The 15,317-nt window shown below is 38.2% G+C and overlaps 2 protein-coding genes and 1 non-coding gene across 3 annotated transcripts; 1 reads left to right on the top strand and 2 right to left on the bottom strand.

Moving 5' to 3' along the window:
• Nucleotides 1–387: 387 nt before the first annotated feature.
• On the bottom strand, nt 388–469 carry TRNAS-AGA (transfer RNA serine (anticodon AGA)). Its single transcript has one exon. It is a non-coding gene; the product is annotated as a tRNA-Ser (tRNA).
• Nucleotides 470–1,055: 586 nt separating this feature from the next.
• Nucleotides 1,056–2,671, bottom strand: LOC141817744 (uncharacterized). The gene is made up of 2 exons (XM_074705377.1): nt 1,906–2,671; nt 1,056–1,389 (listed from the first exon to the last, which is right to left on the bottom strand). The coding sequence occupies exons 1-2, from the start codon at nt 2,623–2,625 to the stop codon at nt 1,252–1,254; spliced, it is 858 nt and encodes a 285-aa protein (XP_074561478.1). The 5' UTR covers nt 2,626–2,671; the 3' UTR covers nt 1,056–1,251.
• A 3,562-nt stretch (nt 2,672–6,233) lies between these two features.
• LOC141817735 (inorganic pyrophosphatase TTM2-like) lies at nt 6,234–14,589 on the top strand. The gene is made up of 12 exons (XM_074705368.1): nt 6,234–6,339; nt 8,333–8,690; nt 10,025–10,139; nt 10,260–10,455; nt 10,598–10,711; nt 10,837–11,010; nt 11,389–11,583; nt 12,852–12,974; nt 13,074–13,195; nt 13,490–13,604; nt 13,747–14,007; nt 14,126–14,589. Exons 2-12 carry the CDS (start codon nt 8,357–8,359, stop codon nt 14,330–14,332), a joined length of 1,956 nt encoding a protein of 651 aa, XP_074561469.1. The 5' UTR covers nt 6,234–6,339; nt 8,333–8,356; the 3' UTR covers nt 14,333–14,589.
• The last annotated feature ends 728 nt before the right edge of the window (nt 14,590–15,317 follow it).

Below are 15,317 nucleotides of genomic sequence, written 5' to 3'. Positions count from 1 at the left end.
TAGAGTGGACTTTTTTAGAGAAAAAAATTAAATTTTATTTAGGACATATTCTATTTAGGAATTTAAAGATTTTTATAATATTAGATCGTCAATTAGAATTCTTTTGTACTTTTTAATTTATCCTAATAATCAATGAAAAATTTTAGTAGAAATGGATCATCTTTAAAATTAGTTAGATTATAAGAATTAAATATCTAAATGTAAAAAAAAAAATAAAAATAAAAATAAGATTCCTTTTAATTTTCTGACTAAGAATTGAAGGAAGTGTAGAATTTTGCATGCTTGCTAATTAGCTAGCTGTTCGCCTGTTTTGACAACCGGATTGGACCAGGCGGTTCAACCCGTTAAACTAGGAAAAACGCTTCCTTTTACAAGCAATTTAAAAATCGTGGTCGGCAGGATTCGAACCTGCGCGGGCAGAGCCCACATGATTTCTAGTCATGCCCGATAACCACTCCGGCACGACCACAAGACTCATTAATGTTCGGACAACAATTAATTAATAGAATAAATGTATAGAAGAAACAGCTTTACACAACGATCGAGCTTTTAACTGATCTTTAACTTGTAATTGAACACTAACTTTATCCATCTTTTAACGCATCTAATTAAAAAGGGAATAACCTTGCTCATTAATGTATATTTTTAAAACTTATTTAAAGCTCGATGTTTAGTTTATCTTTATGGCCCTCTTTATGTTTATTATTTTCGATATGTCACATGCAAACTGTATATAATATCTGAAAAATGAAAGCTATAAATTTACTGAGTTATACGACAATCTTGTCTGTGATTTAACTTTTCAATCAATAATCTTCATCATGCTGCCTCTGTCAGCTCCATAGGATAATACAAACAACATTTGAAACATAAATGAATTGATTACGATGAAATAGACTTATAGAAGAAGACAAAAATTTGAATTTCGACGAAACCAAGATAATATCCTCTTCCGTAATAGTCAACTGTAATTTCTTAATTTATTTCATCATAGATGATCATAAAACTGACCGTGTGGCATCGCTAGAATGACAAATTCTATTTTTTTTAATATGTAAAAAATAATATAAACAAACTTCTTTCGATAAATAGATAAAAGGCACAGAACATCCATTACTGATCTCAAACACAGACCAACATCAACTCAATGAAAAGACTAAACAATAGAAGGAAGACGATCCACAACTAATAGGAAAAAACATCTCATGCCTTATCGGAGCCAACTTTCCTTGTGTGGAGCTGCGAAGCATCTCACTGAAGCGTTAGAACTGACCACGAGGTCAATCCACCAGCAGGCAGTTGAGATTTTAGAATCGAAAGGCGCCTCACGACCGAGAAGGCTTCGTTGAGACGCACCGCTTGGATCTTCAACTGAGACTGGAGTGGCTTCTGCGGAGAGGAACAAGAAATCAGGAGAAGGACATTAAAAGAGACCTGACATTTGTTTAGCAACGAACTCTGATAGTTAGCATAATAACAATGGAATAACTTCAAGGGGAAAAAAGAAGAAGCAAATGATAGATAATAAGTTGCAAATCAGGAGCGAGTTCATTTGACACAGAGCATGGATATCATATATATTACCAATTATTCCTTATAAGTAACGCAATTCAACTTGTGGTTACTTGTAGAACTTGATGTATGCAATGATACAAATGTAAGGATGCCATTCAACTCTAATTCGCCAAATCTATGAATGCTAAGTAGCCAACCATATCATTTCACCAACTGATCTCAATTTCAACTTCCTATGAAATCAAAAGCATGGATTATAAACATGGTAAATTGGATGTATTTAAGCTCAGTTTCAGCTTCAATGGAATCAATTTTGTAACTTTCTAGTTGTTCCAAACTATCACTAGTAGCATTCCATAACAAGAAGAAAACAAAAGGCAAATCTTTTACCTTTACTTCCGGAGCAATCTTCAGAGGAATGCTTCTGCTCCTGTGTTTCATCTTGTACAGCTTCTTCCTAAGCATCCAAAGTCCCAAGATCGCTGTCGCGAGGGAGATGTACCAAACCGGTTTCACTCTAAAAGCACACAACTTTAGAAGCTCAAACGGGAGCTTCCACCAAGCCATCACTTTCTTCTCTCGTCCTTTAACCAAATCATTCTGCAAGCCAATGCCCTCAATCTCCACATGTTCTTCACACCCTTCTTCCTCGGGCTTCTCAATTCCCATTTTCATAGTACCCACTACTTCTTCACCCTCCTCATCTTCATGTATCTTCTCGACGATTTCCGGCGCTTTAGCACCACCAAGCTCGCCCTTTTGGCTACCAAGACGCGATCTTTTCTCCTCCTCCTCCGGCTCATCGAACCCACAGCCATCCGAATCAGTACTCGCCTCCGGAAAACCGACGTCCTTCTCCCCCGTGTCCGGGTCAACCCACCTAGGGTTTTTCGAATCGGCGATCGCCGCCGCCTTAACCGTCTCCTCATCGTGGTCATTTCCATCAAAGGAGGCTCCTTTACGGCGCTCCTCGCGCGAATCTAACGCGAAGTAGTCGTGCACGATGGCTCCGTCGCCAGAGTCGTGCTCCTGCGAGGGTTTCCAATCGTCCTCACCGGCGTCCGAGCCCATCAGGATCTCCCAGTCGCGGAACTCGAGATGGCCTTCCATGGCGGCCGCGTCGCTCAAGAGCAGAAAGAGGGAGGAGATCGAGAGAGGAGAATGAAGGCACGAGAGGAGAGGAAGGAAGGCCACGTGGTTGCGTTCTTTCTTCGTGGGTGCGAAGGCGAAAGCCACCTGTGCGGCCGCAGAATCACGACGGCAGCCATCTCCGTCATTCGCAGGGAACCGCTCATCAAGCTACAGCACGAATCTTGAAGGCGCATTAAAGAGCACCGCACCTGGACACTTTTCCCGCCCGCGGTTCTCGTTGTGCCAACTGCTAAACCAATAATTTACTCACGTGGACTGCTCGTGCGATGTCGATCACAGCCGACGGGTTGCCGAGACCCTAATTAGGAAAAGGGGGCAGTCGCCGCTCTCGCAGGTGCTCTTGAAGCTCGCTAAGGTGAGGCGAACTCGTCGGAGGCGAAGAACGCCCACTTGCTACCTCTTCCCCTGACGCCTAGGCCTCCGAAACGCCTGTTGTTCGACAAGCGTTATGGTTGGATGTATTCTCTTCCATCTCTTTGTTCTCTTCTTTTGACAAAAAATCGTTTTTTGTTTTTGGGATTTGTTTTCTTCTTTTGCACTCTGAGAATCTGGGAACAAGCTTCGTATCCTATTTTATTTGGGAATTGTTTTCAGTTTCTTGTCATCATGACTGGAAAGGATCCGTCTGAAGAAGCTTATGCAGGCGGTCGAGGAATGTACGCTCTTTCTGTTGTTTCAACTCCTTTTATTGCTCCATGAATTAAATTAATTTTATTTTTGTGTAATTTGTTTTATCCAGTGAATTTGGTTGTAATATCACGAGAATTTTTCAGGTTTTGCATCTTGCCGATAGCTAAATCTTTGGTGAATGCCGCTTCGCAGTCGGTACGAATCATAATGATTATGCTGTAGTCAAAAATGTCTTTTGTTTGTGTCTTTTTTTTGTACTGGGGGTGGAAATTTGAATCCTTTTTCACTTTGAGCTGAATCACTGGATAAGTCTTGAGAGCATTATCGAAAGTCATTTTTCTATCAGTATTTGCTTTTGCGTATTACTTTGCATTCATTTCTAAGTAAAGCAACCAAATGACCACTCAGTTCATTGTATTTAGTCTTGTTCAACTGTTCGGTCTCTATAAGGTTTAATTCTCATTTTCCTGAAGTTAGTTTCTTAGTTTATCATCAGTTGATAGATACTGGTGTGGGTATTATGATCGATGAGACAAAGATGAAGTTTCTTGTTGTTAGTACCAGTTATTGTTGCCCTAAAAGTTAATGAATCATCTTTCCTAGGCCATCCACTCTTGTGTTAGCCACTGAACTATACAATGCTTTTTTTTTTGAAAAAAAAACCTATAGAATTCTTACATAGCTATATTCAAGTGATAGTAAATAGGAGATTGGACGCTCAAAAATTTTAGAGTGCATGTTTGACTTGCTTAGTTGTTTAAGTATATAGGAATTAGCGGCCCTTGACAAATGTAGCAGTCCAAGTAGAAAGAAACTTGGGTTCTTATTGAGTACTGTGTGAAGCACCTTTTTTCGTTTAATCTCTTACACTCCACAGCGGACAGAAAATATAAAACTAAGTTTCTATGTTCCTTAAGTTCTCTTCCTAAGTTTTCCCAGCTTTCACAACATCGGAGTCCAGTACCTGTTCTAATTGCTGGCCGGTTCCAATGACTCATTTGCATCACTGCCATGCCACCATCCACCTCCCTAGGCTTTGCACAGGCCAAGGCCTTCGGCAACCCTCCACATCTTTTGCCCTCGACTGTTATCCTACAATCAGTGGAATCATGTAAGCCCTCCATCTTTCTATCCTCCAAATACGAGTAATAACAGTCTTCTATCTCCAATGATAATATTAAGACTATTGCATTGTGTAACTTTGATTGGTTAATGGAACATATGGCAGCACCAAAAATGATTAGGGAAGTGGTCAGCTAGTATTATCCATTCATTGCACGTCTGAAGAAGTCTGTGGTTGTGTTTATGTGAGGTATAGTTTGATTTAGGGTGGGATTGATTGTATAGAAAAAATCTCCATTGACTTACAGATTGCATTCTCTGGTTTGTTTGGGTAATTAGGAGGAAACACGGTAAAGAAATACATGTTTCTTGTCTTCATTGCCATCATAGTTTTCTTCTTACTTTATCACGTACAGCCTTTAGAGACTAGACTTTACACTGAATATGTATCTACAAAATGGATGCCTCTCAGCCTTTATTGCGTATTTTGCCACAGACGTCAGATCTATGGTGATCTGCTTTCTACATGATATACTTGGAACATTTTGACTCGAATTGGTGAACTGGCCATGGATGAATAACTCGGTAGCTTATTTGCTCAGCACCTTTGAGTTAACGATTGTCTTCATTTTATAGGTTACTTTATACACTTTTCCCTTGGTTCTTCCTCCTCTTATCATATTGGAACCTGCAATTTTCTCTCTCACAGCCTCGTGTTCTTGTCGTCCCGTGTTAAATTAGTGGTATCCAATATCTTTGCTTGATGCTATAGATTCTTAAGCAAGAAAAAGTGGTTTTGTTTGTTCATTTCAAACTCGGTCTCCGTAACTTTCTATCATTTTGCTTGCTGCAATTTGCAGGTTGACATTGCTATCGAGTCCGTGGGCAGAGCTATGCAGTCTCCAGATCAATTTTCTCCACACGAGTTGCGTGCAAACCTGAGCAATCAATTTGCTAAACTAGCCCCGTGTGCGACGATGGAATCTTAATCTGATGAACTTGGGCAAGAACAATCATCCCAATGACAGAGAGAACCCCACCAAGTCTGCAGAGGGGGATCCCACAAAATGATGCTCCTCTTCAGTTTCTGTCGGATGATTTTTCTTCAGCTTCAAGCTTTTTTAGTATTTGTGGCATTGGAAAAGCATGGCTAATCGATGCTTTTGGTCAATAGAAAATCTGAAAAAAAAAATCATCTGAGTGAGCGAAAATTATTTCCCTATTGTTCCTCCTTTATCATTAGCCGCCTTTTGACCATTACTCCTTGGTCTCTCGCCATCCATTGTGCTCGTCTCTTTGGTCGCCATCTAAAGTTCCCTTTTTTCATTGTCATCTTCTTATTTGCCTTATCTATGTAATCGTCTTATCTCTATTTATCACCATTTGTATACTAATTAATATTATAAGTTAAGCTTAATTGATCCTTCTAAAGTTATTTTTTAAGTTAATAACTGAATTAATCCTTCTATCAAATAACGTATTCCCTTGAGCCATGATATTGTGTTATTTTTGCAATCTTTTATTCGTTTATTCTAAATTCTGAATCGTATCGTATCTAGTCCAATGATTACACGTCTTGTTGTGGGACCGATTTAAATTAAAAGCTGACCACGCGCTAGCAGTCCTCGATTGTCCTTTAGATACTAGGCACCACAGGGGGCCCGCCATTTCTCTACGGGCCCCGCGCTCCTCCAATCACTGCACGCTTCCGCCGAGGACGGTGCACGAGTGGGTACGGAAGTCAATTTATTTTGTTTAATAATCCCGCATAAGACTTTTAAAGGTCCACCGTGGGTTTCCGTGGCACCATCGAGGGTTGGGAATCATCTGGTCCTGCGATCTCCCCCCTCGCCTCGCCTCGCCTCGCCAGTCTCGATCGTTCTCGGCATCCGCTCCTTCCCCTACCAGCCGCCGCACTCGATCCCTTCTCCGCTTCCGCCGCCTTTATCTCTTCCCCGATCTCATCCCACTGCCGAGCAAGTGAGTGTGTCTTCGTGCTCCCTTTGGAAATCCTGTGACGTTTCGCCCAGATCTTCTGCTTAAGTTATGCAGCAAGAGTTTGCCTTTGAGTTTCTTTTCAATTTCCACTGCGAGGTGGCCGGCTTTGATGCTTGCGTTCTTCTAGATTTCTTGACGCTTTCCATTCTTTTGTATTGGAGTTTATAAGTCGTTTTTACTATAATTCGAGTGCCGTACTTGACTTTGGGGTGGCACAATCTTGATAAGTGAAACTAGCGATGATTCAGAAGTCTTTGACATTTTGGTTAGTTTGTTAAACGTCTAATTCAAACTTTTATCGATGGATGTTTAGAGTGGAATTTTTGTTTTTTTTTATGATACGATTCGCTTGTTCAACTGATATATGCTGCAATTGTTTTATTTTTTAATTGGTTGTTGGGTGGTTTAAACCATGGTCTACGTGCACTCGGACTGGGCTGTAAATGGCATATAGGTACCTGGTGAATTTGTTTGATATTCTCTTGTCACTGTCCATAACTTCTGTTCTGTAGAACATAATAGTTGAATTGGGGGAGAAGGGGAAGGGGGGTGGCGGGGACCCGCCGGATAAAGTCGATCCTTTTTTTCTTATCAAAGTGCAAGTTAGGTGTTAGAGAAGTATCTTACCTTCAGTAAATTCTTTGTATCACAACTTGACTATAAAGTAGATTTCTTCGTCAACTTGTAGCACTGGTCTCCTCCTACTCCTAGGGGTTCATCTGTACTTTGAAGGAACCGCCTCAAGTGCTATCACCTGGAAAGCCACCTGATAGGAAAAATTATTATTTTTTCTCGTTTTACTACCTCAAGGGATTACAAACATCCATCAGGAACCTCTACTTGTTTGGAGTTCTATTTGCTTCATATGGCTGAAATGGAAAAGACACAAGGATCTTTTTGTAAATCCTAATTAGTTTTTTTTAGCAAATAATGGAAAAAACTGATGCACTACTTGTGGTAGGTCAGTTAAACATCTTGATCGAACTTTTATATTTTTGACATTGACAAGATTTTGTTTCGGATAAAACTCCATATCCAAGCAGGAAGTTTTCCACTTTCCATCTGCTGGAAGCCTAGAGTGAGTACTCTCTTATCCCGTGTAAGGACCCATGTCTGAACTTGGAAATGTTCATACACGCCATCATGTTCAGTCTATTCTTTGTCAAGCAATACTTTTTGAATTCATGAAGGAAGCAATAGGATAATACTATATGCATGCATTATGTCATCTTTTTACGGTTCCTGGCTTTTGGCTAATGACTGAACGGAGACTGCTAGGTTGGTTTGCTTTGAACCCTGAATCTTAATGTATTTCAAGGTTTCAAAAAGTGTAGGTAGGTGGTATATGGTTAACCTACTACATTGAAGATATAGAGTATACAAGGGCATGTGATCCAAATAAGATTTTCTTTTATGCACATGTAAACTGCATAGCCCATCTGTGGTTACTATGCATTCACTGAGGAAATTGGAAATTGTCAGCGTGGATGACTTTATGAGGGAACTGTATCCCTGAGGATTTTAATTGACTTTTCCAAGTTAGGTGGGGATCACATTTCAAATTTTGAGACGAAAATTGTTTGGTACTGTACCTGAAATTTTTGACAACAGCTCTATATCATTTGCATCAAGTTCTAGGTTACAGTGTCAATTTGATATTGATTTCATTCAAATGCATAAGCATCTTGCATAATCTTATTTCGCATAATATATGCTGTTTTTCCTCATCTAGTTGCAGAAAGTTTTACCAAATGTTTCTGTTTAATTGAAAAGTTCAAACTCTTGAGTCCGGTTATATTTGCACGTTATATTTTAGATTCTTAAGTAGCTTTCATACACAAGCTTAGTGATTATGATTACAGTTTTTATTTTTCTTACATATTCCAACCTCCTCTCGGCACTTGCGTTATTTTGCTTAGTTCTTCTTTTTTTTGGCTTATTCTTTCAACTCATGCTCATTTTATTTGTGTTACAGAGCAATTCCACATTGTTTTGGTTGATGGATCAAGATAATTCTATCATGGACTTATCTCGTAGGCATGGTCTATTAAGAGATCAAGTTCAGTTGGCAAAGAGAAAGAATTCTGATCGTTACGAAATTGTTCCAATTCAAGATCCATTGTCATTTGAAAAAGGTTTCTTCATAGTAATACGTGCATGCCAGTTATTGGCTCAAAAGAATGATGGGATTATTGTGGTTGGGGTAGCTGGTCCTTCTGGGGCTGGGAAGACTGTATTTACTGAGAAGGTTCTCAATTTCATCCCGAGCATCGCTGTCATATCTATGGACAACTACAATGATTCTAGTCGCATAATTGATGGAAATTTCGATGGTAGGTCTAAAGAACTTTTCTTTCAATAGACTGCTCCTATTTTCTTTAATCCCTTTTTGCTGTCATATCCTCTTTTCTTTTATTTTCTTGTCCTTTTTATATTGTTTCCTCAGTTCTTTTAGCATGGACAGTGGAACTGATATATATTCCTATCTAATGCATTTTTATTTCTCTTTTATTCAACTTTCATGTTTTGGTAGCTCAAAAAGATTCTTACTTGCCTTGTTAGTTGTATTTTGCTGATGTATTGCCTTTCATTTACATGTGTTTATAATTTTGATGATAGAAGAAAAACTCCTGTTCACCATCTTTTAGCTGATTTTTGTGAATCTAGTATTAATAGATTTGATTAGAATGGACAATTTCAGAGCTTTTTAAATAATACTGCATTATATTTTGAATAGGGCATTTCAATTCTTACATCTTTGAATATGCTTTTAATTTTGACTGAGTTACATCTTGGTTCCTGTCTTTCCTCTTTCTCCAGTTCCTTTATTTAAAAAATATTTCATTTAGAGTATATAGGCTAACAACAATGTGCATGAAGACAAACAAGTTCTAATTGGTCCCCCAAGTCACATCCTTACAAGGATGCACTGAGATGCAATGGACACTTGTGGTTCTTGTACTTGGATTTTGAAGATGCTTAGTTACCACAAATGTTCTCAGATGCCACCCCTTAATGTATAAAAATGCTTTTAAATGACCAATTTGACCACAACTAATATCTACACATTTGGCTCTAAGATGTTTGTCATTTGTTGTTTGTTCTTGTAGTTGCATCACAATGATCTGATGTTGTTTATTTTTGAACATGCCACTTGTTTCTTCATTGGTTGCTCTTTCTTGTATGTTCATGATTAGAAACTAGGTTTATTTGGTTTTGTACGTGTAAATTTTTTGTTGATAACCTCAAACATAACTTCATTTTATGTAGTTTGAATAATACCTGTTGCTATGAAGGCTTAAAATCTTGTTCTAAGCTGGAGTTTTGGTTCCTTGACGGAACAAGACACGTTGGCTGTGTCTGGTGCTAGTGTTGGTTCTAGTAGGTGTGTCGAACATCAACCCTAGGCACAGGAGAAAGAGGAGTCATGGTCTCTGCATGTTTGGCATATCGGAGAGTTTCCTATGGGTCGTCAGCTTCTTCACATGAAGCCACACATTGTTGCGAGGAATAGAGGAAGTGCCATTGTATCATAGAGTTCTAGGTTCTAGATGATGGATGGAACAAGATGTTTTGCTATGTCGATCGACGCATAATGATATCTAACTGATGGTTATTGTAACATCACCTTATGCTGGAAACTTCTAATTCATGCATTTTCTTCCAGATCCGCGGCTAACAGATTATGACACTTTGCTAGAGAATATTCGCGGACTAAAAGAAGGGAAGTCTGTTCAGGTGCCAATATATGATTTCAAGTCAAGTAGTCGCATTGGATACAGGTAATAATCAACAGTGGTTTGATTATATATGAGTGTAATTAGGTAGCGGTGCACTAGAACTTCCATTAAGTTCTTCGTAGGATAGATTCATCATCCTTATTATTATTTTCTTCATGGCAGGACTGTTGATGTGCCTAGCTCTAGGATTGTTTTTCTTGAAGGGATTTACGCTTTAAGTGAGAAGTTGCGCCCTCTACTTGATCTGCGTGTTTCTGTGACTGGTGGTGTACATTTTGACCTTGTTAAAAGGGTTTTGCGGGACATACAGCGTGCTGGACAAGAACCTGAAGAGATTATTCATCAAATTTCAGAAACAGTTATCTACTTTGTCTTTTCTCTTTGAGAAAACTTCTTTATGCTTCTACTAACTAAACTTTAAATTAACTGACATTAGTGAGTTCATTTACTTGAATCTCCTGAGCCCTGACCATTTATACTGACTTCTCTATATTATGCAGGTTTATCCAATGTACAAGGCGTTCATTGAACCAGACTTGCAAACAGCACATATAAAAATCTCCAACAAGTTCAATCCATTTACAGGCTTCCAGAATCCAACCTACATTCTAAAGGTTAGTCTTTGGATTTTGTTGCATACATGGTTGCTAGTGTTTGGAGGCATGGTATTTGCAAACTGTTCATATTGATGTCTTCAGCTAATTTCGTTTGAAGCTTAAACTTCTTTCTAATATTGCAGTCTCCAAGGAATGTACCAGTGGATCAAATCAAGTCTGTTCTTTCCCAAGAACACAAAGAAAGCACAGAAGAAACGTATGATATATACTTATTGCCACCAGGTGAAGACCCGGAAGCATGCCAATCTTATTTAAGAATGAGAAACAGAGATGGAAAGTACAATCTCATGTTTGAGGTATGCTATTCTGAATAATCACTGTGCAATTTTTATTTAATGTGGCTTATGGTTTGTGGATGAGGATCATGTAAATTTTAGACATATTTCTTGAAACATGTTTGATATAAACGAAAATTCTGTTTTCTTGATTGGCATTGTATGCATATTTCCTGATTTTGCTGACTCATAAATTTGAGTATTTTGTCACAAATATGCAATGGGATGAAGTTGTGAGCTTTTGTTAAATGCATTGTCTATCTTCAGCAATATTTATTTCAAGGATTTTCTGTATTCACATGCCTAGTCTGATATTTTTTTGCACATCTTCTTTTGCTTGTATATAGTTAGTGTGTATTCATATGCCACTGTGACCACTGGCTACTTGTGAATTTCCAGGAATGGGTAACTGATAATCCCTTCATCATATCACCCAGAATTACTTTTGAAGTCAGTGTGCGTCTTCTTGGTGGATTAATGGCGCTAGGCTATAGCATTGCAGCTATTCTGAAGAGAAGCAGTCATGTGTTTTATGATGACAAGGTGGTTGTGAAAATTGATTGGTTAGAACAACTTAATCGCCATTACATTCAGGTAACTGGAATGCATATGTAAATGTTAATTTATATCTAGAGGTAAATGTTAATTTATATCTAGAGCAGCTTGAACATTCTTGCATTATGTGTTGATTTGAATAGTGTATAATGGAAGATCCTTCAACATAGTTCCTTAACCTAACATACTACTGATAGACTTTGCGTTTCATTATGAATTGCTGTTCAGTTAGGTTGTAATGAAATCTACAATATCATTAAAGCTGTTCTAATTGGACTTGGTTATTTAGTCATTTTTTCCTATCTAATAGTCATTTAGTCATCATGTATGATGAAATAACTTATCCAATTACCTATAAAAGTCAAAAGAATAATCTTCTGTAGTCCATGCATCTTCTTAACTCAGCTTGTGAAGAAATTACAGAGATCATAGATAGAAACTGTATCTTGCAGATGGCTCTTTCATGGTTATGCACAATGTAGTTATGGAAACTATTCTTAGTGGTTTCTAATTTAGGCTATTTTGAAATACTTTTGGTAATTCTAAATAGTATTTCTTGTAGTATTCTTGCTAGATTTTCATTGACATTCACCAGTCCCTACTGAGGATGCAGGGCTGTTTTCATACATCTTGATTCTTACTTTCTATGATGGTTTTGTTCCTAATATCAATACTTGCGAAACTTAAAGTTATATGACAGCGTGATTCACTATGACATGGACCTCATGGTGCATTCAAAATGATCTAGAGCTTGTCCAAGTAGACTCTTCTCTATTAACTAATTGCTGGTGATATATTACTATCCTATAGCCTTCTACAGTTGTTCTCAATGAAGCATCACTTGAAAGACTGATATGAATTCAATATTACAATCGACATTGGTTAAGCATAAGGAATTCATGAAACGCTAGCTTTCATGCACATAATGTAATTTCCCATTTTAAGGGTAATCATCAAATATGATAGTTTGGAGTAGGGCTCTGACATCTTTATGTTATCTGAACTAGAAAGAAACTTTATTCTATGCTTTTTTGGCTATCATTTTCTTATGCACAACTCTGAAGAATTATATACGACACATCACCTGAGGAAAGAATTTAGTGGTCTGTGTAAACTTCAGCTGTTTGCTATGTTTCTTGATTCTTCATAATTTCTTTGATCATGTGCATTTTTGAGGAAGAGGAAAGGTGTTTTATTCTGTTTCTATATTATAATTATAAAGATGCTTATGTACTTTCTATGTTTCTTTCTGGCTCAAAATCCCTTTTGTTGATCATAAATTAATAATAGTTGTGATTATGAGAAAGGTGCAAGGAAAAGAGCGACTGTACGTTAGGCATATTGCAGAGCAATTGGGTCTGGAAGGTGCGTTCATTCCACGTACTTACATTGAACAGATTCAACTGGAAAAGCTCGTGAATGAAGTGATGGTATGGATTCTCTACAACAACTCTTATTGCACCTAGTTCCAAAACATTTTTTTTTTTTCTCCCCATTGCTTTTGCATAATTTATATTTTTTAACTGCAGGCATTGCCAGAGGATTTGAGGACAAAGCTCAGCATTGACGAAGATATGGTCTCTAGTCCCAGAGAAGCACTCTCGCGGGCTTCTGCTGATAAGGTTGCCATGAGAAATAAATTTCTTAAAAGGTTTGTTTCTGTATATTAGCATTAGTAGTACTTTTGTTCTTATTCAGAATCACAAAATAAACATTGGTTACTTGGCCAATACACCATACTACCATCTATTATAGATGATCACATTTTACTATCCCTAATAAAGATTTTTGGGTATGATTTTTTCTTGCATTTTCTACTCCTAACTGTTCTAGCTTGTTTTTACGGGTACATCAATTGATGATTTGTCGGTGGATCTGACTTAATGCTCGTTGCTATTTTAAGGAAACAACTATTTTGAAACGACTCTTCTGTCTATTTCCTCAGCGGAATGTCCCATTCCTTCTCTACACAAAGGGAGAAAAATATTGCCAAACTCAGACTCGATGTCAACCAGAGAAGGTTTGAGAGACAACCTCCTGAATCACCAGCAATCAGTCGGGTTAGTTGTCATAACGACAATATGCTCATTTGGTAGAAACTGGGAAATAAATCACGATTTTGTTTGCATTGCATGCCTATATTTTATGTTACAAGTGGTCTAATGCAACTTTCGTTTTTTTATGCTTACCAATCCTGTATAGGAAGCTGTTAATCATCTATCAGAGCAGATTTCAGCTCTAAATGAAAGATTCGATGAATTTAGTTCACAAATGGAAGAATACAATAAGAAGTTCATCTCACAGAGAACTTCTATGAGCCAACAAAACTTGGCCCTCCAAGGGGAAGCCTGTAATGGTTCTGTCCCGACATCGCTGTTTGTGTCTAACTTGGGCAATGGCACCCTTTTGCCCACTTCATCATCTTCTTCCCAACTGAATAAAGATTCTTCCCTACTGGATGAGGTACGTAAATATAACTAGTTTAAAGCTTCAGTGATGTTAAATCCTTTGCATTCCTAACAATCTTTATCATCCAATGAACTTTATTGATATGGTCTGTTATGCTTCCTTTCATCGGCAGCTAATGCTCGTCTCGCGGGGTCAGCGACAAATCATTCATCAGCTGGATAACCTCAACAACTTGATGCACGAGCACTTGCCTTTGTTTTCCCGGCAAGGCTTAACTGATAACAGAAGTAGATTGTTCAACTGGAATACAATAGGGATACTAGCGATGAGTTGCATCGGCATTGTTCTGTTCAAAAATCTGAACAGGAATTCCATATGACATGAACCAGATCGATGACTTTAGATATATTAACCTCTTCATGAGGCACAATTGTGCAGGGCCTCAAGCTCAACAAGGAACGCACTGGAATCAACAAAGCTAACACATTGAAGTTTTGCAGCAGTCATGGTGCACCTCTCTTTTTCTCTCTGTCATTTTATTTTATCGTTAGCCTGCCTTTTTTTTCTTTCTTCTGGGAGAGCCACAGTTAAAACAGTTGTATCTTTCTGATAGTAGAACCACTAAGTATTTTATTATTTCTGTCTCCAGCAGCATGCAGATGTTTAGTAAAATATATTAATTAAAATTGATTTTCAAATAAAATATGAATAATAATATAAAAAATTATTGTTATTTACCATGCGTATAATAGACCTTAAATCTTAAAAGCATATATAAAAAGAATTGAAATTTTCCAAAAAAAAATTTTTCCTTCTGGATTTTAAAAAATTGGAAATGTTCAATCTATATATATATATATTTTTATATATAAAAAATTCCAAACAGGCTGTTCGACAATGACTCGGTACGTTTCTCGACCACTAAAAAAGCCGCGGGAAAAAGTGCTCGCGGAAGCGTCGCCTTCCGCGGTCCGCTCGCCACGCCTCGCTTCGGCTCCTCCGCCCACGGACCACAAAGGAAGAGGAGGCTGGGTTGGGGGAAGGTGCTAGTAGCCGAGCGGGTACGGTCTCGACAAAGATCTGCGCTCGGCTCACCTGCCAACCCAGCCTTCTCTTCCTTTGCGGCCCGTGGGCGGAGAAGCCGAAGCGAGGCGTGGCGAGCGGACCGCGGAAGGCGACGCTTCCGCGAGCACTTTTTCCCGCGGCTTTTTTAGTGGTCGAGAAACGTACCGAGTCATTGTCGAACAGTCTGTTTGGAATTTTTTATATATAAAAATATATATATATATGGATTGAACATTTCCAATTCTTTAAAATCCAGAAGGAAAATTTTTTTTTGGAAAATTTCAATTCTTTTTATATAT

The sequence above is a fragment of the Curcuma longa genome, unplaced genomic scaffold, assembly GCF_044706935.1.
Source record: "Curcuma longa cultivar G26 ecotype Majalengka, Jawa Barat unplaced genomic scaffold, ITB_CL_G26_1.1 contig_21749, whole genome shotgun sequence".
NCBI classification, from domain to species: domain Eukaryota; kingdom Viridiplantae; phylum Streptophyta; class Magnoliopsida; order Zingiberales; family Zingiberaceae; genus Curcuma; species Curcuma longa.
The sequence above is the reverse complement of the archived record's forward strand: the minus strand, read 5'-3'. Positions and strand labels throughout refer to the sequence as shown.

Excerpts from the sequence above, each read along its gene's own strand:
- LOC141817744 (XM_074705377.1), bottom strand. The coding sequence starts at position 2,625 with ATGGAAGGCCATCTCGAGTTCCGCGACTGGGAGATCCTGATGGGCTCG. Across the intron at positions 1,390-1,905 it reads AGATTGCTCCGGAAGTAAAG|AAGCCACTCCAGTCTCAGTT; the intron begins GTAAAAGATTTG and ends TCCTCTCCGCAG.
- LOC141817735 (XM_074705368.1), top strand. The coding sequence starts at position 8,357 with ATGGATCAAGATAATTCTATCATGGACTTATCTCGTAGGCATGGTCTA. Across the intron at positions 8,691-10,024 it reads AATTGATGGAAATTTCGATG|ATCCGCGGCTAACAGATTAT; the intron begins GTAGGTCTAAAG and ends ATTTTCTTCCAG. Across the intron at positions 10,456-10,597 it reads TTCATCAAATTTCAGAAACA|GTTTATCCAATGTACAAGGC; the intron begins GTTATCTACTTT and ends TATATTATGCAG.